Below are 25,586 nucleotides of genomic sequence, written 5' to 3'. Positions count from 1 at the left end.
CGGTGGCCTTTGATTTGTACGGTGGTAGGCGGACTCTCTGGGTTCTTCCGTCGAGGAAGGAGATGATCCATTCCAGTGCCTTCTCCTGGATTCCGACGTTGTAGCGGCGCTGCACTAGGGTGCGGTGGCAGACGGTGTCGAAGGCCGCGGAGAGGTCTAGGAGGATGAGGGCCGCTGTTTCTCCGTTGTCCATCAGAGTTCGGATGTCATCGGTGGCAGCGATGAGGGCGGTCTCGGTGCTGTGGTTGGCTCGGAAGCCAGACTGTGAGGGGTGGAGGGATCCGTTCGTCTCGAGGAAGGCGGCCAGTTGCTTGTTGACGGTCTTCTCGACTGGCTTTGGCTGGAAACGGGAGGAGCGAGATGGGGCGGTAATTCTTGAGTTCGGTGAGGTCCGCTGTTGGCTTCTTGTTGAAGACGTGGTGAGGGCAGGGGTCGGTCGGAGATCCGGAGTGGATGGAGTTCATCATGCGGACGGTGTCTTCGGTGCTGATAGGAGTCCAGGCGCGGAGGGTGGTGGTGGGGGGCGGTGGTTCGGTCGAGTCGGACGTGGCGTTCGTCGGTTGGGTGTTGAAGCTGTTGTGTATGTCCGCGATCTTGTTGTGGAAGTAGGAGGCGAGGGAGTTGCAGAGTTCTTGCGATGGGGTGATGTTGTTGTTTCCGGCGTTGGGGTTGGAGAGCTCTTTCACGATGTTGAAGAGTTCCTTGCAGTTGTGTGCGTTGTTGTCCAGTCGGTCCTTGAATGCAGTTTTCTTGGTGTCGCGGATAAGCTGGTGGTGCTTCCGGGTGGCAAGCTTGAGGGTGGTCATGTTGTCCGGTGTTGGCTCTTAGACATCCAGTTGGCCAAAGAAGCAGGAGTTCCTTTTTCTTTGTGGAAACAAGTTCTCGAGAGGAAGACATATAACTGCATACCTCCGGGGATTGTTGTTTGGAAGTGTGGGGAACAAAGCATCTTCGCTCCCGTTGAATCTTGTGTGGTATTAGTGGGGAAGCTAACTTCAAACCTGACACCTGTATGGTGGGAGCCTGTATCTCCCCAACTCTTCTGGCCAAAGTGAGTGCTAGCAGAAGAGCTATCTTCCACGATAAAAATTTGAGATCCGCTCTGTGAATGGGTTCGAAGGGGTGCTTCATTAGTTAAGTTAATACAATATTTAGTTGCCAGAGAGGTGGTGGAGGCCTCACTGGAGGAAAGGTACGAAAATGCTCTTCATGAATTGTTTGATGATTCTCTCAGACCACAACGATGGTCCAGTAGAAGTTCTTCTGTAACGTGATATAGAGGCTAGATGCACTCTTATCGATGCATGAGCTAAACCAGATTTTGCCAAGAGCAGAATATATGGGATAATCTCATGAGCTGCCCATCTCAGAGGATGAATATTAAACTCCTGACACCATATACAGAACCTTTTCCATTTCATCCTGTATTTCTTGTTTGTACTTTCTGCCCTCGCATTTGACAAGATATCCTTACATTCAGATGAAATATTTAAATGTCGAAATTCACTAAAAGTAGTGATTTCGAATCTGGATGAAGTACTTGTCCCTGGGACATTGTCAAGAGTGTAAGTATTGGTTGAAGGCGAATTGGATGAGCCTCCAACAGTAAAAGAAGCTCTGTGAACCAGTGTTGTCTGGGCCACCATGGGGCTATCAGGATCATTCTGTACGGCTCACTCTTGATCTTTGTAAGAATGCGTGGCAGGAGGGGAATCAGAGCATAGGCAAAGACGCCTGACAATGCCATCAAAAACGCATTCCCCCAAGACCGAAGAACCAGCATTTTTTGTTGTGGGCTGTTGCGAAGAGATCCAATGTTGGTTCTCCCCACCGTAGGAAGATGCCTTCTAGAATTCCCTGATTGATCTCCCACTCATGGCATGTTGATTTGAGCCTGCTCAGAGTGTCTGCCTTGACATTCTGATCTCCCGGAAGATGTTCCGCTCTCAGGGATATTCCATTTTGAACTGCCCATTTCCATATTTTATGGGCTTCTTGAGACAGGGAGAGTGATCTCGTACCGCCCTGTTTGTTGAAATAATGTATTGCTGTTGTGGTGTCTGTCCCGATTAGTACAGCTGAGCCTTGTATTCTTAGCAGGAAAGCCAGCAATGCCAATCCCACTGCCCTGAGTTCCAGCAGATCGATATGAAGTTGCTGTTCCTGTAACTTCCAATGACCACTGACCTGGAGGGCTTGAAGAAAAGCCCCCCAACCTTCTAGGAAAGCATTGGTGGTAATAACCAGCAGAGCTGCTTTGGTAAGGAAGGAAAGGCCGACTGAGAAATTTTGCTGTTGGGTCCACCATGCTACTGCCTGAACCATGGCCGGTGTGATTGTGACAACTTCGTCGAAGGATCCCACTGCCTGACGCCATTGTCAATCCAGTTCTTCCTGCAATGGACGTATCCTTAATCAGCAGAAAGGAATGAGAGGGATGCAAGAGGACATTGTTCCTAGTACTGACTTGTAACAGCGTACTGAAAGACACTTTCTTTTTGCAAATGCCTGGGATAGAGAGATTCGCCTCGGTTGTCTCTCCATGGAAGGAAATGCTTTGTTTACTGTGGTGTCCAGAATCGCCCCCAAGAACGTGACGTTCCTCGCTGAATGGAGGGATGACTTCTCCGTGTTCAGAGTCAGGCCCAGTTTGGCAAATAATTCTACACATGCCACTGTTGACGACTGAGCCGATGCTCGGGAAGGTGCTTTGATTAACCAGTCATCCAGGTAAGGAAACACCTGGTGCCTTTGTTTCCTTAGAACAGCCACCACTGGAGCCAGACATTGTATGAAAATTATTGGGGCTGATTTGAGGCCTAACAGCAGTACCAGGTACTGGTAATGGTCTCCGGCTACAACAAACCGAAGATACTGCCAGTGGGAAGGATGAATGGGGATGTAGAAATATGCATCCTGCAAGTCTAAGGTGGTTATATGATGCCCTGGGTTTAAGAGTAGCAGAATGTCTTGGAGGGAAACGATCCAGAAAGACTGCTTTTTGAGATAAGTCTTTAGAGTTCTCAGATTCAGAATAGGACGGCATTGACGAAAAAACATTTGGACTAGGAAAAAATGGGAATAAAATACCCTTTCTCTCTGGGAGATTGGCACCGGTTCTATTGCTCCCTTTGGGAGCATTGTCTGAATCTCCAAGCGTATCAGATGCAGATGTTTCAACTCTTGACGTGTCGGAGGAGTACAAGGGGGAATTTGAAGGAACTCTAAAATATGTTCAAATTGTATTCAATTGAGGACCCATCGGCCCGTAGTTATTTTTTGCCAATGATGAAGATTATAGGAAATTCTTCCACCCAGGTGAACTTCTGGAGGGGGAGGGATAAATATAGCTGGAGCCTGAAGGTTGTCATTGTCTTCGCAAGTTGTCTTTTCCTTCACGACCTCATCTTCCACTAGGAGCGGATTTTGAGTAGCCCCCTGTCAGTTGTTGACCATACTGTTGTCGGTATGGCTGAGAAGATGTAGAGTAGGAGGGGTATCTGTTCTGTTGGTATCCCCTTCTATATTATGTTTGGCCTCTCCCTCTAGCTCCTCGAAAGGGCACCTTCCAATTTTGCAGTGTCCCCAAGGCCTTCGCGATATCTGTATCCTTTTTGATACTCTGTAGCGCATCATCCACATGTTTCCCAAATAAGGCTTGCCCATCAAAGGGAAGATCGAACATCTTGTCTGGGCCTCCGGTCTAAAAGCTGTTGCTCTCAGCCATCCTTGACAGTGCAACACCGCCCTCCCTCCAAGCGATCTGAAAGCTGGTGAGTACCGGTGTGATCATCGCTGGTGTCCTCATGACCTTAAGGCCTTCCTCCCAAACATTGCTAATGATAGAGATAGATCTAACTGATTTCCTGTATGGTTCTTTGAAATCATATAAGAAACACTCCATCTGGGTAGTTGACATCGGAAGTTCAAATTTCTTCACTACTCTTTCCATCAAATAATGGAATCCGTCGATGTCCTCTGGCAGTGAATCAATCGAGACTGGAGAGGGAGAAAAAGGCGAAGGAATAAGGTAGTCATCTCACTCCTTGTTAGGGTCCGTTATCTCTCCCTTCTCTTGGTCATCATCCGTGGTGACTGGATGCTGTTGAGGCATTGGCTGAGGTGATCTTGACAAGGGCTCTGGCAGTAACTCCCTGCTCCTAACTGGAGTAGCTCGAATGGAGTGTGGGCGTGGAACAGCTAATGGCACCGCCTGAGATGCTGGGTTTGGAGGGAATCCCTTTCTGTAGTCCGCCAGCATAAACTGCAGGTCCATTAATAAGTAAGATGGCATGCCAACCATCTCTTCCTGGTAACCCTGGCGATATTGTTGTTGGGGAGGGTATTGATACTTCCTGTACCCCTCCTCAAAGTCATCCTCCTGACACTTCACATGTAATTGTGAAGGGCTACTCACATAGCCAAAAGGGCCTTCCTCCTCTCAGCCGCGGCCCCTGGAGGGAGTTACAATGGGGCAGGAAAGCGGGGCGGGAAGGGGCAGGGTGAGGGGTGCCAAAAACCGGAATATGGATAATTGCAGGCAAGTAACCAATTGAATTAATAAAATGAATTTCGTAGCGCGCACTGCATCGCATTTTGCGATGCAGTGTGCAATACGAAATTAGTTTTAATAATTAAATTGGTTACTTACCTGCAATTATCCATATTCCAGTTTTTAGCACACCCAACCCTGCCTCTCCCCCGCCCTGCCTTCCTGCCCCACCTTAACTCCCTTCACGGGCTGCGGTTGCATCCTCCTCCTCTGAATCCTGCTCCTCCAGCAGGTATGATGGCACAAGAGGTGTAATCTTGCTCGGTGAGGTGATTTCTGGTGTAATCCTCCTCTTCCTGGCCACTTCCAACTTCTCTAGCCTTTTTTCCCTCGTCAACGAGCCCGTCAACTAGATCGCCAACACCGTTGTCGTCGATGCAGCAATCGACACCAACAGCAGTGCCTAATCCGTCATCGATGACGTAGTTGCCATCGTCGTTGTAGTCGTTGACAAACCCGTCGTCAGAGCAATCGGCGTAGTCGATAAAGTAGTCGTCGACGACGACGATACCGGCATCGAAACAATCATCGATAGTGACATCGTCAACGGAGAGCCATCAATCACAGGCAGAAGGCTTCTTTGGGATCAACTTGACCTCAATCTTCATCGTCAACGACGAAGTCCTCTTCATCAACGATCCCAACGACCCCAGAAAGTTTGAGCAGCGCTCAAAGGAGACTCCCTAGCACAACGTGCGGTAGAAAGTCTGAGGGGCTAAGGTTCTCTCAGGAGTGTTCTAGTGGGAGAGAGGTCCTGATTGGTTCAGGGAAAAGTTTAGTCCATTTTACATAATGACGGTTATGGGCTACAAAATGGAAATGGCCCTAGGCCTTTTATCTGTTTTGTATTTATCTAAGCATTGCTTTTTTATATACCGGGGACTCCCATCTCGACGACGGGGAATGATTCAAGCATGTGAATCTATGAAAGTTCCAATACTGGAGTAACCCAGGTTCTACATGAAAGTTATAACCCATGCTGTGCATATTAGTTACAATAATAGTTGTGATTAAAGTGTAGCACGGTAAGGTGTATGTGTAATATATTATTAGAGTACAGTAGGCCATATGGACATGCTTTTTTGTGATTAGAGGACACAATATGCATATCAGCATTGATTGAGCAGTTACCATGAGCTTAGACTTTTGCAAGCATTCACCAGTTGCCTTTTGTTTGTCATGGTGGCACCTTAAGTGCAGCAGGTATACCCGGATGTGGGTCCTATGCTCACTGTACCAAAGGATCTCCTTTTCCCTTCTTGACGTCCACAGGAAGATGAAGACCTGGCTTTTCAATTAACCAACCTACCATAGGCAGGGCTAGGCACACTTACCTTCTCAGTGCCAGGATACTCTCACTGGTGATAATGCAAATACACATAACATAACAGAACATCCAAGCTGTACCTTCCTGATGAGGCCCAAAAAGTTTCAACCAGATTTGGATTGCTAGTGTTCCTATTTTGCGGTCATGTGTCAAGGCAGTTTGGGACGAATTGTTCCAATTGGAGCAGCACCAAGACTGATTTCAATTGTGGTTTGTTATCTTCTGGAATGGCATAGCAGACACAAATGGCTGAATAGAATGCAAACAAGTTGCTGAGGCTTTTGCAAGATTACACCCTCACATTTTGATGTTTTATGGGGAAGGGACCTGTCTGAGTTCCAGCAGAGTAAGTGGCAAAGCTAGTTAGGGAAAGAGGCCAGTTTGAGGTCGCACTCAGTAGCAGAACCAGGGTTACATGGTGAGAGTGAGAGGACCTACAGAGTCTGCAGCAGTGCCATGATTAGATGAAAAGGGACGGAGGGACAGGCTTCAGGTCACACAAAGAATCAGTGGCAGAGTCAGGTTTAGAAAGTCACCGGGGTGGGAAAAGACTAGGCACAGTTCACAAAGGGAGGTCACAGCAGAGCCAATGGTAGATGAACAGATGTGGAGGGTATTTCTTATTGCTTACGCCCACACATACACATATAATCTACCTTTCCACACCCCACTCAGCCCTTCTAGAGATAGACCTGAGGTAATAAAAGGAGGGTGGGCCCACATGGGAGGGAATAAACTCATTTGTAATCTGTATCTCACCTCTTTCAAGTAGCAGGATATCCCTCTCAGGGCGGCTGTCATGGAGGACGGAGAGGCCAGCTGCAAGATGAGAGAATGCAGACGGTTAAAAGGAGAGGCAGAAAAGAACCAGGAAGCAATAGAGGAGAGAGAAAGATTTGAGCAAATATTATTGAATTGAGGGAGATACTGTAAAATAATAGCAAAGAAGATGGTATATAGAAGCAGGAGCAAAACACCGGCCACATGGGAAATAAAAAGAAGAGGGAAGGAGAGAGGGCAGGAAATTAAGAAATAGTACTGGGAAGAGGTGTGTCGCAAGAGCGGGCACTTAGAAGGACATAATCGAGGAAGTGCGAAGGGAATAAAGCAGTACTTAATTTGTAAAAGAAAAATTATCCAAAAGCCTGAGTCCAGCGCTATCAAAGGTCAGAGTGCGAATACCTAGTCTTGATTCCCCATTTACCCCATATACCCCTTCAACCCCCCACTAGGCACTACCTACCTCTCTGTCTCACTTTTTAATGTTCCTTTCAATTCTTGCTTTCTTACTTGCTGACTTTCTGTTCCTCCTTCCATTCCCACTTTTGTGTTTTTCTCTCTCTTGTTCTGTGTTACATTGTGATGAGTATAAATTCCAAAAATGAGTGTTGTTGAGCTGATCTACAACCACTAGCTCAAATAAAGCCACCATTTAGAGAAAAACATCAAGGATATGTTGATACAAAGCTAGTTAGATATAAATAATCCCATATTGTTAAATGGACAAAAAACATTTTTTTTTATACAGGTAGAGATTCATACATTGAGATGCACACACACAGATATATAAATGTTCTGTAGATAGATAGGTAGGTAGGTAGGTAGATAGATAGATAGATAGTTAGATAGATAGACAGACATATAGGCCCTTATTTATGAGGCCTTGCGTCAGTTTTGCGCCGCCGATCCGTCACTTTTCGTGACGCACCAGCGGTGTAAAAAATGTGCCTCGTTGCGCCATATTTAAAAAGTGACGCATCTAGGTAGATGCGTCACTTTTTAAACCCCTGCGCCACATTATACCTGCGTCAGGTAAAATGTATGCAGAGGGGGCGTTCCCCCCGCAAAAAGCCTCATAATAGTGACGCAGTGAAATCTATAAGATTTCACTGCGTCACTTTTAGGACACTGTTGCGTCAAAATCTTGCGCCTGCCTCACAGCAGGCGTAAGACTGACGCAAGCCCTTTCACATGGGGCTTTCCCCATGTGAAAGGAAGCATTGCTGGAGTTGCGTCACTTTTGTGACACACTCCAGCAATGCATCACTTTTGCGCTTACAGATACGTCAGAAATACTGACGTATCTGTAACTCCTTGCGACACAATGCGTCATACATTAAATATGACGCATCAGGAATGTCGTAAGGAGTGCGCAGTGAAAAGTGACGCATCGCTGTTTTCAGGCAGCGATGCGTCACTTTTCATAAATGAGGCCCATAGATGTGTGGGAAAGCAGGTAGATAACCAAGGAGAAATAGAGAGGCAGACAACAGATATTTTATTTCCCAACTACAATGTACCTTTGTTTTTTCAGTGAATTTCTATATTTGGTAATGCTATTTCCTAAGTGTAACATCGCTGTAACCTTTGTTTTTTAGTGAATTTCACAGTTTTAAACAAATATACATTGTACTACACTTCGACCCAAAACTGTAATTTACCAATATACATTTTCACAAGTTTATAAATACATTTTATTCACACATTCATTCTTTGATATTTTAAAACTAAAATTTCAAAAATGAAGGTAAGGCAACTCAGTTAGTCTTTCTGAAAATGAAGTGCACCAAATTTTCCTTTTTCAATTATTTTATGGATCCGCAGATGTGTTCCAAACCAAAAAGCACACATTCAGAACAAAAACCCCCTCATGTTTAATACAAACATATGCTATTATAATTCCTATAAGTGTATCACTGCCTGTGTGTGAATGTGTGAGTGAGTGTCTGGGTGTCAATAAGGTGTGAGTGGGTGTTTGAGTGGCTGTGTAGGTGTGGGAGATGCTGTGTGGGTGTGTGAGTAGGTGGGTGATTGGCTGTGTGGGGATGCGAATGGTTTTGTGGGTCTGTGAGTGGGTATGTGGGTAGCTGTATGGGTGCATGAGTGGTGTTGACCAGATGTGTTATTGGCTGTGCAGGTCTTTGTGAGTGGGTGATTGGCTGTAGGGGTGTTTGAGTGGCTGTGTGATTGGCTCTGTGGGCTTCTGAGGGTGTGTGTAAGTACTTTTGTGGGGTCTTTGAGTGGGTGTGTGAGTGGCTGTGTAGGTGTGTGTGATTATGTGGGTGTGTATGGAGGTCTGTGAGTGACTGTATGAGTGTGAGTGGTTTTGTGGGTGTATGAGTGTGTGTTTAATTGGGTGTATGAGTGGCTGTATGGGTGTGTGAGTGGCTGTGTGGAAGTAGACGTGTGTGATACAGTGAGTGTGTGAGTGGCTGTGTTGATCTGTGAGTGGTGTTGTGGGTCTGAGTGGGTGTGTGAGTGGCTGTAAGGGTGCATACTTAGATGTGTGTGAGTGGTTGTGTGGGTGTGTGTGATTGAGTGTGTTAGTTGCTATGTATTGTTGTGGGGGGTGTGAGTGGTTTTGTGGGTCTGTGAATGGGTGTGCGATTGGCTGTATGGGTGTGTGAGTGGTTATGTGGTGTAAGTGGGTGCATGTGTGTGAATGGCTATGTGGGCCTGTGAGTGGGTATGTGAGTGGGTTTTGAGGGTCTGTGAGTGGGTGTGTGAGTGGCTGTATTGCTGTGTGAGTGGGTATGTCAGTGTATAAGTGGGTGTGTGAATGGTTGTGTGCATCTGAGTCGATATGTGAGATGTTTTATAGGGCTTTGAGTAGGTGTGTGAATGTTTTCTGTGGCTGTGTAAGTGGGTGTGTAGATGTATGACTGGCTGGGTGTGCGAGTGGCTGTGTGTGTAGGTGTGTAAGTGGTTGTGCAAGTGGGCAAGTGGCTCTGTGGGCCAGTGAGTGATGTGTGTATCTGTGGGTGTGTGAGTGGCTGTATGGGTGTGTGAGTGGGTATGTAAATGTGTGAGTAGGTGTGAGGGTCTGTAAGTGGGTGTATGTGTTGTTTTTGGGGTCTGGATCCACTGAACCACAGCAGTGCACACAGGGGGTCATGATAAGCACTGCGGTGGATTCGCTGACCATTGCACGCTCCCAAAAATATTTTTGGACAGTTTCTTGCCCATGAGGAACTGAGTCCCGATGAAGAAAATGGCATCTGCAGCTTTCCTCTCAGATTGCATGCAGACTATCACATAATTGCTGTTGTTGCATGGATCCGTGTATCCGCTGCGGTGAATCCACATCTCAATACATAAATCTCTTTACTTTAATAACTACACAACCACTGAACAAATTCACATCAAATTAGAAAAAGCACTTTTTCTGGGCCAAGATCTAGCTTTCTTCAAAATGTAGTGTAATTCCTTTCAGCGGTTTGGGCTGTAGTCGTGTTGTGTAGAGCAGCCTTGCAGGAACGTATTACCTTAGACAAGAATTGCATTACACATTGGTTGAGAGTTGTAAGATCATTGTGAAACAACCAAAATCTAATGAGCATATGGGAAGAAGACCCTTCCATGCTTTACAGAAATCAGCCAGACAAAGAGGCTCTTCTGGGACTATGTCCTAGAAAGGGTGTGGTGTTACAAGAGGTCTGAAAGGCTGGTAGACAAATTCTTGAGCCACAAGCTCACTCCATACTTTCAAACATTCCTTGATAGGGTTGCACCAACTGAGGCTAAATCCTGCTGCACACACTTTTGAATTCACACACTGCCATTGAGGTCCTTTACTGTAAAGTGGGAACATCTTGTACAAGGACTCGAGAGTTGCCTTTTCTGCTGGAACACTGCTTAATTTGAGGTTCACTTTCTATTGTTCTTTCTAAAGTACAAAGCCCATTGGCCAATTGGATCCTCCCTCCCCTATCAAAATTTGCGAGTCAATAAATGTGAAGTAGCCGTACCCATATTGAAAACCGATATGACAGAAGTCATTGTGTTTGCCTTACCAGATATTTAAAGTGGGCCTGGTCCTTTTGTGCCGATGTATTAAAGGTTGGGCCCTGAGGTGAGAGGTCAAATGCCAAGGGTCATGAGTCAATGTTTACAATTGATTATCAGCTATTTTCTGGTAAACTCTAATGTGTACTCTGTCCAACGGTTAATTAAACGTTTTATGCCAAGCATTATGCAATTTTGCTTGTCTAGCTTTATTCCAGCCTAAGGCTCAGGAGCTAACATTTACAATTGATTAGCAGTTACATCCTGGTAAACCTGAATGCGTACTCCATCCTGTGGATATGATATATTTTATCAAAAAAACAGATTGGAGCTGTACCACAACAGAACAGAAAAGTCCATGAGAGGTTATCAGTGGAAGTTAAAGAAACCACAATTCTTTGAAGAAAGTTGCTGCTAATGCAAGGTGCACGATGACTGTCTTCTTTATTATTCAATTTATACAAAACCATCAGCCAACGCGTTTTGTCTTTCTACAAAGTACTTCTTCAGGGCTGAAAATTAAAAAGATATATACAAAAAATTTACAAAACACACACGATACATAACTAACAACATGTATATGCACAAAACATGTATTTTACATGGACAGGAAATTCCAACAACGATGGAATAACATGTTACCTTCAAAAATCATTGGAACAACCTATTAAAAACCATACCCAAAATGACATACACAAACATGTCATAAGCAATATTTTCAAAATAGCGACCCGGTACCCAATAGGAATGCAGCACGCATCCTCTCCTATCATGAGACGCGATTTAGCGCCCCACGTGACCATTTGACCTATAGCAGCGCGGTTACCAAATAGCTTCCCGCCTGCTTGCAACTGGTTACCTTGACTACGGCAAAGCCCATCCCGGCCTGGTAGCGAGTGGGCGTGCACTCCTGTATGCGTCTGCACTTATCCTGAGACGCTACGGAACGCCCCACGTGACCACGTGTCCAATGATTGCGAGGCTTATCTACAGCCCCGCGTTAGCTTTCGGTACCTCCCCAGACGGCCAGGACGCCGGCCAGGAGTACCGACGGTTAGGTAAGAGGAGCCCTTTAACCCTGCCGCTTTTCCAGCGCATTTTCCGCCATGGGTGCCTTCACTCAGACGGAGCCTTTCCTCAGAAAATGATACCACTTCAGCTGGTTTATGTGACCATGCATCATCGGTTATTGGTAGTGAGAAGTGTTCGGTTCTGTTATGTGCATTCTATGTTTTAACGTGTGTCCCGCATGTTTTCTAGAGCGGTGCTTCATTTTCCCCTGAGCCTCTGCCAGGTGGGGTGAGGCCAGCCTGCCTTACAGATTTAGGTAAGAGCTAACAACATTTGGCATTTGAAATTTCGTTCCAAATGTATTTAATTTTATTTACATTTATGAAGTGCTTTCTTAAAACAACACTTCGTGTGTGTTTTCGAGTTTAAACCATAACCTATGGTCTTACTGTTTAGCCCATTTGCTATTGATAGCTACACCTCCCCTTTTCTCTCTACAGTGACTTGCACAGACTGTAAGGGCACCCGGAGCATTCAGGTGACCGTGTGCACTTGTTTATGTTTCTTTGGTGTCACCTTTCACTAGATTTACTTTCTCACTTTGGTGCAGTAGTACTTATCTCATATTTGGTCCTGATGAAGGCAAGGACGCAAGAGTCCATTAATTGCTGAAACTTGTCGACCACACTTACCTTAGGCGGTCTACATAAACAGACAGCCTTAGGTTGCACTATTTTTAACATTGGTATGTCAAGCACACCTGGAATAAACTTTGTCTAGTGCTTTTTCAAAACCAATTTTAAATACACTTTTTCTTGGTTTCTCTTCTCACACTTTTTCTGCACTGCACGCCCCAGTCCCTCTTTTACTGCCACTCACCAACATCGAGTGGTATACCACACTGTCGTTTCCAACACCTACTGAGGACACCCCCTACCACCGGGTTGACCTCTGAGTAGGACACAATTGACCTCTGACGGGTGGTACGGATAAAATCCCAAATGATGAAGGGCGGATCGGAGTGGTGACTGATGGGTATTTTTCCTCATCCTCTGAGAGCTCTCTGTGACGTAACCTGTGGGTTCTTGGTTGGTTTCTTTAACTCATGGGCTTATTGGCTTGAGACCCTCTGGTACCTTTGTTGTTTATTAGTTCATATGGGGACTGTACCCAGAGCTTGGTCTTTAAACTTCCCCTAGGTCCTCCCTTACCGTATTGTTTTGTAGCTTTATTCCAGCCTAAGGCTCAGGAGCTAACGTTTACAATTGATTAGCAGTTACATCCTGGTAAACCTGAATGAGTACTCCATCCTGTGGATATGATATATTTTATCAAAAAAACAGATTGGAGCTGTACCACAACAGAACAGAAAAGTCCATGAGAGGTTATCAATGGAAGTTAAAGAAACCACAATTCTTTGAAGAAAGTTCCTGCTAATGCAAGGTGCACGATGACTGTCTTCTTTATTATTCAATTTATACAAAACCATCAGCCAACGCGTTTTGTCTTTCTACAAAGTACTTCTTCAGGGCTGAAAATTAAAAAGATATATACAGAAAATTTACAAAACACACACGATACATAACTAACAACATGTATATGCACAAAACATGTATTTTACATGGACAGGAAATTCCAACAACGATGGAATAACATGTTACCTTCAAAAATCATTGGAACAACCTATTAAAAACCATACCCAAAATGACATACACAAACATGTCATAAGCAATATTTTCAAAATAACACAAAATATTGACATACATATGTCAAAAAACAGGGACAAAATGAAGGAGAAGAGGAATAGAAAATAGTCAAAAGAAAGTGGAGAAAAGTCTAAGATTTCAAGGATAGCTGAGATCGTGAAATAAGCAAATGCGGAGACAGATAGGAACAGCAGTTGAAAAAACCTGAGTGCACCCCTTTCCCTTCTAGACCCATTAGTGAGTATTAAACACCATTATAGAGTACCCCCTATGTTAGCACTGCGGGGGCCTACCACTGTCAATATATGGTAACTGCTCATCCACTGGGTTGTGACCTAGTTCCAAGGAATATCTTGCACCAAAATCATAGCTTGGTATCTGTGGAAATTAAGCCAGAAAACAGTATAATATACTGTAAATGGCGCATCCATAATCTTGTGTAAAGGAAAAATGTTGATCACTAAGCAGATGTAATACCTACCTATTTCAAAGCTTCAAGGAATAATTTCAGTTGAGCTTGTTAAAATCCTCCAATGTAATCCATTTGCTAAATTATATAGTAATTAGAGAAGCACGTGGTGTGATAGCCAAGGAACAATAAACAGTGCATGAGTGTAAAAAGGACCAGCACATTATGATGGAGACTATCCACCAGAGCTAGTACACCTTTGGAAAGGAGATAAATAAATTGCTTTAAAAAACTGAATGTAAGCAAATTAGTGTGTAAATAGAAAAAGTAAACACTACATAAAACCTAAGTACATCATGAAGGACTTTTTAGAAAATGTCTTCAGTAAGTGAACCCGGTCGGATTCGATGACATTGAATTAAAACCTACATATCAACCACAGCGTAGGTCGGAAACAACTACCACGCAAACAACATAAGATGGAAATAAATCTTCAAACATGATGGAAATCATCTGTAGATAAAAATAAAGATTCTTCACATGCCAGAGTTGTAATGTTTGCCCTTTCGGGAAGAATAAAATCAAGACATTCAGATACAATACGATGGAGGAGTATGAGATAAGACACTTCATGAACTGCAAGACTAAGTATGTGGTATACGTTTTGGCCTGAGAGTGTGGAAATATTTATGTTGGAAGCACTGTGAGAACTCACAAGTAACGTATACAAGAGCATATACACGCGATCAAGAACAATGAATTGAAATACTTAATGACTTATCATATGGGGGACATTATGGTGGTGACAATCATGAATTGGCCCTGTGCCGCAGGGAAGCAGTTTGGATATGCTGTTTAAGATGTACTGAACTGGGACACAATGCGGACGATGAAATGCATTATCATTTATAATAAGTCAGATATGATTTTGAACTCATCCCCATCTGTGGGCTGGCTCTTAGCTGTTTCCATCTAGAAATGAACAATCATTGACAAACAAGTCAAACTGTACTATGTGTTCTCTTAATCAGTCTGATCATTCTAGTTTGTGTCAATATAGTGTTAATTTATATAAGTAATCTCTATTACTGTTAGGTTGGGTTGCCTTCTTGTTGGAATTGTACATTTTCTGCTTCACCTGTTTCCTTTAACTCAAGCTGTCTACATATTTTCACCTCTGTTGTTGTCTCTTCTCATCACTTCGCTGAGATTTTCTAGAGTAGAAGAGCTTTAGATAAACTTGGATTGTGATCTGCGTGTAATGTGCATTGGGTTTAGTCTCCATCTTTCTAAACGTTAGTGTTAATTTTAGGTGAGCTATGTGAATATTATGATTTGCAACATGTTCGGTTCAGCAGTTGCAATATTGCTTTTTTGATCACTATTATTCAATTTCTAGATGCGGTCTCTCTAGGATATTACACCATTATCATTTTTGGACGTTTACAGCACCTCCAGTCCTGAAAATCGTGGCATTTTTTGACGCACACACGTACATTGTATCTTTTTGATTATCTTTATTTTTGTTCATGCGCTGACTTTGTAGGGTATTCCGCCATTTTCACTTCAGGAATGTGTCGGCACCGCTTGACACATGCATGAGTGGACATCTAGTGGTTTGTTTCTCGTGACTTACTGGTTCTACATTATATTTCCCAAGTATGGAATGCAAAATTCGGTGTCTACAATTAATGAGGCAAGCTTTTCCTAAAATGTTGAATGTGGACATAAAATTGGAGTTGGTATGCAATATAATTTCCATTGGGTTTCGCTTTTCTTTTTTCGATTTTAGGTTTACATTAACATTTTTTATAGATAAGGAAAATATCTTTTTCCATCTCTGTCATATGTCCAACATGGCGGACCCGTTACTTCGAGTTAGTTGTTTATTTTCATCACATCAATGTAAACATCATGTGACCACGCAGTGCGGACCTTGCCCTAAAAGACAGAATGCACACTGAGCTCGACATACTTGCTGTCGCCTCGAAGGATGAATCGGGCAGGGCGGAACTCCTTCTAAAGTAAGTGTATTTACCGTTGCTGCTTGAGGGGCGGATGAGTAACAGCTCTTTTTCCTTGTTGGGCATGTTTGCCCTTATTAGAGTCTCCCTGGGTGTGTATATGTTGAGACATATTTGCAACTAGGTCATGGATGCCAAGTTTGGTTGTGGCATGGCTCAGGCTCTGGGTTACGGTGGAGATGTTGGCTTGTGCAAATCTCTGCCCGGTTTTTGGTGGAAACGGGAGTAAACACATTGTTGGCCATGTGCATTCATGTCCTGATAGATAATGGACGATCCACTTTACTAATATATATTGTGAGTTTCGTTTCAACTTGCTGTGCACTGTATGGAGGTTCTATGGCTCAATTACGTTTGAAGATACAGTACCAGTTTTTTATTGTTTCGATTGACCGTGTCGGGCTAAATGGGCTTGAATGACACATCTGTTTTTATCTACAAACGATTGTCATCATGTCTGAAAACTTATTTCCATCTAATGTTGTTTGCGTTTTAGTTGTTTCCCAAGCTATGATTTCGGTGCAAGATATTTCTTGGAACTAATTCACAACCCAGTTCTTGAAATCTTACGAATTTTGTCCACTTTTTTTTGACTATTTTCTATTCCTCTTCTCCTTCGTTTTGTCCTTGTTTTTGACATATGTATGTCAATATTTTGTGTTAATTTGAAAATATTGCTTATGTTATGTTTGTGTATGCCATTTTGGGTATGGTTTTTAATAGGTCGTTCCAATGATTTTTGAGGGTAACATGTTATTCCATCATTGTCGGAATGTCCAGTCCATATAATATAAATGTTTTGTGCATATACATGTTGTTAGTTATGTATAGTGTTTTTTTTGTAAATTTTCTGTATATATGTTTATAATTTTCAGCCCTGAAGAAGTCCTTCGTAGAAGGACGAAACGCGCTGGTTGATGGTTTTGTATACATTGAATAATAAAGAAGACAGACATCGTACACCTTGCATTAGCAGCAACTTTCTTCATACAATTGTGGTTTCTTCTACTTCCATTGATAACCTCTCATAGACTTTTCTGTTCTGTTGTGGTGCAGCTCCAATCTAGTTTTTTGATCAATATCCCCTTGGCAGAAGAAGTGTTCCTGGACAGGGGGCACATTTGTGAATCTGCACACAAAATTATTTTGTTTCTGATATTGTTTGGTAATTTACGGTACAGGTGCTGCACATGTTTGTTATGGTCCACTGACCGCATTTCGAGTTTCTAATGATATGTTTATGTCAAGCATTGTGCACTTTCACATGTCTAGCTATTTTCTAGGTGCTGACTTTGTACCTTGTTTTTTATATCTATTTTTATAAGAAGTCATATTTATTTGATTATTTTAACTGAGCTATCTGTATGCATGTTTGACATTGCTGTACTGTACTGTTATAGCTGTTTGGCCGAAATAAATCAATATGATAATGATGAGTAGCAAACTATTTTTTAAAATGTTGTAAAGATTCATCAAACGACTCCAAGTTATTAGCAAAACAAAAAACGCTTTTCCTATGGAAACTAGGTCCTAACTATAACTACCTACTGGTAACTGCCAGTAGGTAAAATGAATCGAAAAAAGACTAGAATTTACCAGTTCAGTGAGCTAAATATAACTTGTGCCAGGCCTTGTGCCCAACTCCTCCTAGGGAAGTGGTCAAGCACAGCTGAACAAGGCCTTTGGTTGTGTGCACTGGGTTGACCGTAGCTGGTCACTGCTATTTTTGTTATTACTTTCAGTACCGCAGTACTCCAGCAGTATCCCAATACCAAGGGAGTTCTGTGGCTCAACACGAGGTCTGCGTTGTGTCTGTGGTAGTACTGCCAAATAAAATGACTTATTAAAATAAATTACTTAAGGAGACCCTTCGTATCCCGCAGATGGGCCTGATTCTCTAGGTCTGCTCACCCTGCTCTATTATGTGAAATTGTTTCTATAAATTCACAACTTGGGGACCAAGTACACGAGTTCTGTAATGGGGACTACCACGTTGGTAAGTATTGCGGCCAGCTAATCAGATTGGTCCAGTCCTGTGGAACCAGGGCTGTTCTCATTGGACCGAAATGGCAAATGGAAAATAAAGTAGCCAGGATCAATAAGAAGTTGCTATTTTCTTTTTCGGTACCTCAGGACCAATGGTTAATGTATACCTACATTTTTCATGCCCAACCAATCCCTCTTTAAACGTTAAGTGCTTGAAAACAGCTGAATGGATTGACACTAAATCACAAAAGGCACACTTTCAGATTAAAGTTCTAACTTTTTCTCAAATTTGGTATAATTCCGTTCAACTGTCTTTTCTGTATTGAAGAGCAAAGTTTACTATGGGAATTGCCATGGAAAATTGTGCTTTTGGGACCCCCCTTTTTTCTTGGTCTGGCTTTATGGATCAGCATGAAGCTTGAAGCTTTCCATGAAGGCGCTGTTTCCAGCCCTATACATGTCTGATAATGTAATGCATTCTGGGTGGTCTATTCTTTTTTTACTTCCATTGAACTAATTAAACTGACACACCCGAGATCAGTGATTTGTGGGTGAAAAGTCCAGGATTGGAGACAGAGTCCATAATGACCTAGAGTGAGGTGGTTACCCTAGACTTGGAATCATATTTATAGTCGTTTGACAGAAACTGGATTAGTTTCCAATTTGCTAGAGATTGTGAGGGAGACTGTTCTACACCCTTGATGCCAGATTTTGGAAAGAGCAGCCTTTGGACCCTGTTCCATGGTAACTTGAGGCTTCAAAGATCTGTCCCTGAGTACCATAAAAGGCTGTATCTGCCCATTTAGGCTCTTTCATGACAGGGAGACAAGTGAAAGGGGCTGTCACAATAAAGATCTTGCACGCACCCTTTTTTCAGACCGCTGTGCTAAGGGCATGTGATTCCTACATTGCAGTTAATTTATCATCATCTGTGCCAGCAGCCTGAGCATATCATTTGACTGCTTCAGCACTGTTTTGTTCTCTACCTGGGTTTGTTTCGCACACATAAAGTATTTCACTGTTCTCATAGCACTTTCAAAGTCTGGGCGTCTTTTCTATGTGGTTCGGGCAGTTCCTAATTTGTAGAAACATCAAGTGACATGGCCCAAGATATTTATCTCTACTAAATGCCTCTACTAAAGCTATCTAGCAATAATCATGCCCGGACAAATGTGACAAATTTGAATATTTGAGTTCACCCAAAGTTGTGAAAAAGGCTTTGACATGCTACTATTCTTTTTTTAAAATATATATTGAATTGTTAAAAACTATGTTCATGTGCTCTGTATAAAAATAGACAGGCATCTCTGCTATGTGGTGGGCTGTTATAAATATGAGCTAGTGTTAAGAAATAAGTGCTGATGCTAACCACTGATAAAACACCAACCCAATCTGGGTATTCTCATTGACCAGGTCAAGGTGGTCTGATGTCCTGGAGTTTGGCCAGTGAAGATCAGTCTAACAATGCACTCTTAAGTGTTGGTTCATGTTTGGTTGGTGGGGTCAAGATGTGAAGGGGCCTATTCACAAAGGATTTTTGAAGTGTTCAAAAACGTATACCTGCATTTCTCTACATTTTTTAATCAGCCCAGAAAAGTCTAACTCCTATTAGTAAACGTTCAAAGAAGGCACATACCTTTCTGTTTCCAATACCTAAATATGAATATTCCAGAAATATTCATATTTTATTCCCATTTTAGATGTTTTGGGAAGAATTCAGAAAAGCATGTGAGAGTGTGTAAAGTAGTATTACAAGAGTATGTTTTAACATACTCCAAAAGTGATTTGTAAATAGGCCCCATAGTGTGTTGCCTGAGCTTGCCATTGAGCTTTCGCTGTACTTTTCAGTGCTTAATTTGTGAGAATGGTGGGCACTGACACACATTTTTAGAAACTGGGACTTATTTCATATTATCAGACTTGGACAAAAGCAAAAGAGAAAATAGTAGAAAAGGGAGACAGAAAGAGGGAGAGAAAGATAGGAAAATAGTGAGAAAGGGAATATTAATCAGGGATGAAAAAGAACCAGTAAGAGTGACATAAAGAGACAGGGATAGGAGGGTGATGGAAGAAAGTGGCATGAAGTGGAATTAAGGCCAGGCAGCTTTGCTATTAGTGCTGATGAAGAGTTGTCAAAATGAAAGAAAGGAAGGGTCGGGCTATTTTGTTTGGAAACAGTCCCTTATCAGAAGAATGTTTTGACTCGTGAATTATGTAATCACAATCAATGATGGGTGTGAGCAGAGATTCGTGAAGTTTGGATGTATCACTTTGACAGTTGTACTGCTTGTTGGACCTGGAATTCTTGAAGCGAATTCTTGGCATAGTTTTCCCCCTAACATTTTGCCCTAAGGTCTCCTGTTTTTGGACTCTGCGCAGATTACCACTGTTAAACAGTGTCAAGTGCGTGTGGTCTCTCCTTAAAACATGTTAGACTCAGTGCTTAATTTGTAAAATATGAAGTCCAGGTTCTCAAATGTTTGTTGAATGCCACACCCACTTTCACCTGGCTCCACCCACTTCCTCCACTGGCTCCACCCACATACTCTATTTGCTCCACCCAGGCCCTCAACTGGTACTGTTGAAAGTCAGATGTAATATCCAATCTGAATTTTAGCAAGGGAGCCTTCCTCCAAGTAAGGTTTTGATAGAAGGTTCCCCTGCCCTGTGAAAAATGTGAAAATGATTAAATCAAAAGTGCATTTGTTGCACAATTTTAAAATAAATTAGTTAAAATGACAATGCATTAAAAAGGGACACATGAAACATTCCACTGCTCTATGTGTCAATTTAGGGCAAGGACAAAACTGGGGTATGCAATTTTTAACAGAGTCTAATTGTGTGTTATGAGTTCAAATATACACCTTTTACATATATTATGTCACAAAATAAACCAAAATGTTCTGAAAACACTCTAAACATATACATTGAATAAAATCATGCAATACACCTGAATGAGCAACTTTGTCACTTCCAGTGGCTGAAGGAGGTTTGATTCATAAATAGTAGAGCATTCCGTTAAAGCGAATAATTTTAGATAAACTATAAAAAAAAGTTGATTACCAATTTGGCTTGCTACTATAATATACTCCCCTGGAGCAGTATATGTACATTTATTAGAAATTCAGAATAGTAAAAAACACATGGACCTTAACTCGCGTTTCCAAATGCAGTTCTGTATCACAAAGACAAGCCAGAGATGATTACAAAAGAGGCATGTGTCCAAAACATTACTTTTTATTTAAAGATTTGTATCTTAACATGAAGCACAGAATGTCATCTCCCCAAAAAAGTCCTAGAAGAAACTAGGCCGAAAGAAGAGGTAGTGGCTGGGCAGTTTGAATTTGACCATATCTCAAGTCATGCCTATTAATACAAAATGACCACAGTGCCATACAAAATATAAATATATATAAACAGAATAACCAAAAATAAAATATAGATGAATACATGTTCTAAAGTGAAAAAAGAAAAAGCTAATTAAGTCTTATAAATACAAAATAAATGAAATAGATAACAATAGAACAATAAATATAACATCCAAACAAGGAAGACACATAAATATAACAAAATATTAAATAAATTGACAATGTCAATAAAGCGTTATAAATGCAAATAAATAACATACATAAACTAGAACACTAATCAGATACCCAAACACAGTAAAGCCTAACTTTTAACTTATTTAAAAACATTGCAATGGCACGTTTTGTCAGTTGGACTGGGCGAGCATCTGTTTATCCAGAAATGCCCACATCTATCTAAATTGCTTGTGCATTCCAAGTCTTCCTCTTTCCTAGCTTTACTCCTAGTGTCATCAGCAGCTCTTAGTCGTTTTGCAATCCATGACTGAACAAATGGTTTGAATCTCTTAAAAGGTGTTCCAACAAGTTATAAAAACAGGATGTTGTTTCAGTAAGCAATGATGCTCTTGTAGATGTTCATATAAGGCTGTGAAAATATTGTCCAAGTTCAATTATTTTGTCAGTGGTCTTTCCTTTGTGCAGCATCACACCTTTGAATATATTTTCTTGTATTACCTTTTTACACTGTGATAAATGGTTCTCTTTCCTGTCTACCATGGCATCAAACACTGCTATTTGCAGACAAATAGCTCTAATGATTGTAGAGTGACGTTTCCGTAACTCAATTGATAACTCTGATAATTCCTGTGGAGCATCATATACAAGGCCAAGATTAGCAACAAACTGGATAGATGATAATCGTCTTCCTAGGCTTGTGTACATATTTTGTGTTGAACTGTCACGGGAACCACCATCAGCTGCACTAGTAAAGTGCTTGTAGAGAGCAGGATAAGCATTCCAAATAGCCTCTACCGTTCTGAAGCTTTAAGCAACCCAACAAGCATCTAACACTCTACCTATTCTGCAAAGCTGAATTTCAAGAGCTCCTGAACATACTTTTAGCTTCAAACGGTTTTTAACGGATATGGCAATCAGAGAATACAGCTTATCAAGTAAATTTTTTTAATGATTTGTAGCACCAATATCTTTCATGACATAATGAACTGCAAGGTTCAGACGATGTGCTGAGCAGTGCAAGGCTACAATACTGGGAGAGGATGTTTCTTGCAACGTCTTTATAACACCACTATGGTGGCCTAACATCACTGAAGCACCATCACAGGCAACTGAAACCAGGCATTTAGAGAGAAAGTCTTGACTTAGGTTTACTATATATTTTTTGTACAAATTGTAGACTGTTTACTATGCTGTCAGGTGACAAATCTCTCAGCTCAATGAGGTCAACTAAAATATTAGCTGAGGAGTCCATGCCAGGTAGTTGCATTCACATTTACACAATTAAATAACTTTTCCCATTTAAAGCAGTGGCTTTATCTAGTAAAAGACTTACTTTTGGAGAAAGTTCAATTATTTTGGCAAATATCTTCCTCTTCATTTCTGAGGATATGTGACATTGTAAGTTTGAGCAGGCTACATTGGAGTGCAAAACCAGCCCGCTATCCAGTCCATTCAACTAGATGCAGTCTATCTTTGTTTAAAACCATATGCAGGTCTGTTCCGTTTTGCTTCCTTAAAAGCTACCCTGAATATTCTGGCTGTTGCTGACATTTGTACAGAGTGGGCTTTTGCAGTCACTTGAAATAAAGGATCTTTTTTTGTGTTTTCTAAGATTTTTAAAGTTGCAACATGCGCCTTGGTTTGTGCAAGTTCTGCAATCTTTTTCCTCAATAATTTCTGCAGTTGGTCTAAATTGGTGCCATTTGCCTTCACAGTAGACTCTGTCCATCCTTTTGGACAATTTCATTCCCCTGGATTTCTCAGCACCAAGATCACAGACTTGGCGACACACAGAACAGCCAAGTGTGGGGCTTTTAACAATTGAATACGGAAGCTTGCCTTGGAAATACATTTTTTGGTTATGTTTCCAACCTTTAGGAAGAATGCCTTCCCTAAAAACTGTGTCTGAATGTGCTTTAAGTGATAATGTGTCAAACTGTTTCCTAGTGCTTGGCGTTTCCTCTGTCTCTGTTTCCATCTCCACAGCATGATGCTGCTCATCTTTACGAGGACTATCTTGTGTTTTTCCTTCTGTAGGGGTGATACCACTGCTGCTAGTACGGGTGTCACTCTCATCTAGTGCCTTCTCTCAAACTTCATCATCTTCCTTGTTCTGTTCATCCATAGTAAGTACATGTTCTTGTCTAGCAAGTTTGCTAGCAGGATCCTGATCTTCTTTGGGCCTAAAGTTTGTGAAGTAGCTTGAAATCTTCTTCTGTCCAGTGTGTGGCATTCTATTGAAGCGAAGTGAAGGAAACTGTCTGGACATGTTTAAAGTATGATGTAAATTCATCTAACAGGCACAGTTCCTAACAAGCATAATATTTATTTTCACTGGATTGCACCAAATACATTTCTGCATCTACACATCTATTACCACAAATGATTACAAGTAGAACTCAAATGGATCCTACTTTGCCTACCCAAATTCAGGCCTTTCCCAATTTATACCCCTGCCCTTCAGCGCTCACTTGAAAGACACACAAAGTCTTTATAGTTTGGCTCATTTTTAAGCTTTGGCTTCCAGTATCACTACAAAAGTAGAGTGCGATGGCAGTGTGCAGAGTTAGTTACACACTGTGATCCACAAATGCAATAGTTAATCGACACTCAGGGCCAGACAGCAGCCCTGGCAAGTTTTGTGAGACAAGCCCCCATACAGTGCGTAGCGAGTGCAGCAAGCCTAGCGACTGCTAAAGGGGTTTGGGTGTGATTCTCCCCTCAGAAAAATGTGAAAAAAGAAAGACCAAAATGGTGCACAACACATTTTTCATTACATACTTAACTGTATTAACTTTCAAAGCATAGTCAATTGTAAATGATGATCTGACATAAGCACCCAAGCTATAAACCATGGAAATGTCGCACATAGGCATCTAGGCCATAAACCGTGGAAATGTCACACATAAGCACCCAGGCCATATAACATGGCAATTTTGCACATAAGGAGCCGGGCCAGAAAGCATGGAAATGTCATACATAAGCACACATGCAATAATCAGTGGAAATGTGACAAATGAGCATCTAGGGCCAGGCCATAAATCATGGAAATGTCACACATAGGCACCCAGGCCATAAATCATGGAAATGTCACATATAAGCACCTAGGACAGAAAGCATGGAAATGTCACACATAAGCACCCAGGGCAGAAAGCATGGACATATCACACATAAGTACTCAGACCAGGTAGCACGGAAATGTCACGCAAGGGCACCCAGGCCAGAAAGCATAAAAATGTCTAAAAAGGCATTCAGGCCAGGGGTGCTGAAACAATGTTTAGAGCATTGGTGCTTCCCTCAATGTTACATTACTGAAGTCGGAGGATTGCGAAAAATCCAAACATCACACCTAAGAACAAGAACAACCCATCCATGGCCACAAACCATGTCCACAATGCAAGGCTTACAATGGAAGGACCTCGAGACACATTTTATTTAACGAGTACTTATTATGAAACATCTTGGTCTATGATGTTGGTTGAGTTGGCTGAATAAAGCAGGGATATTTAAACACAGACACACACACAAGTACAACTGTACGTATGCACGCACATGCGCACACACAGACATACTAAATTTGTGGATAGTAGAGGACACATGCAGAGTATACAAAGGTGTTGCACATACTCAGTGTTTGTTCAATGATTTGATTAATTGTGAAAACACATTCAAAGTGGAAAAAATTGTGTTTGATCCCTTTTATGGGCCACAGTAGTGCACACACACTGTGTCTAGAGCATTCCCTCAGGATACTGTTTTTTTACTTTTATTCGGGGCGAGGGTGGATCCTCCTCACAGAGTGCACACTAAGCTTGGCAAATCAGTATACTCATGTTAGAGTTTTTTTTAGATTTAGATCACATTAGGAGTGCAACACAATGACCTGTATACACTTTTAGAAAGTTGGCATTACTTTCCTGAGCGATTTGGTCTCTGGGTCACATGACCCGGTCCAGCGTGACCAGATAGCCACAGTAAATTTGTGGATAGTAGAGGACACATGCAGAGTATACACAGTAAATTTGTGGATAGTAGAGGACACATGCAGAGTATACAAAGTATACAAAGGTGTTGCACATACTCAATGTTTGTTCAATGATTTGATTAATTGTGAAAACACATTCAAAGTGGAAAAAATTGTGTTTGATCCCTTTTATGGGCCACAGTAGTGCACACACACTGTGTCTAGAGCATTCCCTCAGGATACTGTTTTTTTACTTTTATTCGGGGCGAGGGTGGATCCT

General features: G+C 42.0%; 1 protein-coding gene across 2 annotated transcripts in view; it reads right to left on the bottom strand.

Moving 5' to 3' along the window:
- DOC2A (double C2 domain alpha) overlaps nucleotides 1-25,586 on the bottom strand; it is a 1,262,769-nt gene that overhangs the window by 345,579 nt on the left and 891,604 nt on the right. For both annotated transcript variants that reach the window (XM_086932077.1, XM_086932078.1), the window contains exon 7: nucleotides 6,639-6,698. In XM_086932077.1, coding sequence (XP_086788203.1) covers nucleotides 6,639-6,698 — 60 coding nt within the window. The remainder of the gene's footprint in view (nucleotides 1-6,638; nucleotides 6,699-25,586) is intronic.

This window comes from Lissotriton vulgaris, chromosome 7 (assembly GCF_964263255.1).
Source record: "Lissotriton vulgaris chromosome 7, aLisVul1.2, whole genome shotgun sequence".
In the NCBI taxonomy this organism is placed as follows: Eukaryota; Metazoa; Chordata; class Amphibia; order Caudata; family Salamandridae; genus Lissotriton; species Lissotriton vulgaris.
Note: the sequence above shows the minus strand (reverse complement) of the source record. Positions and strands in the feature narration are given on the sequence as shown.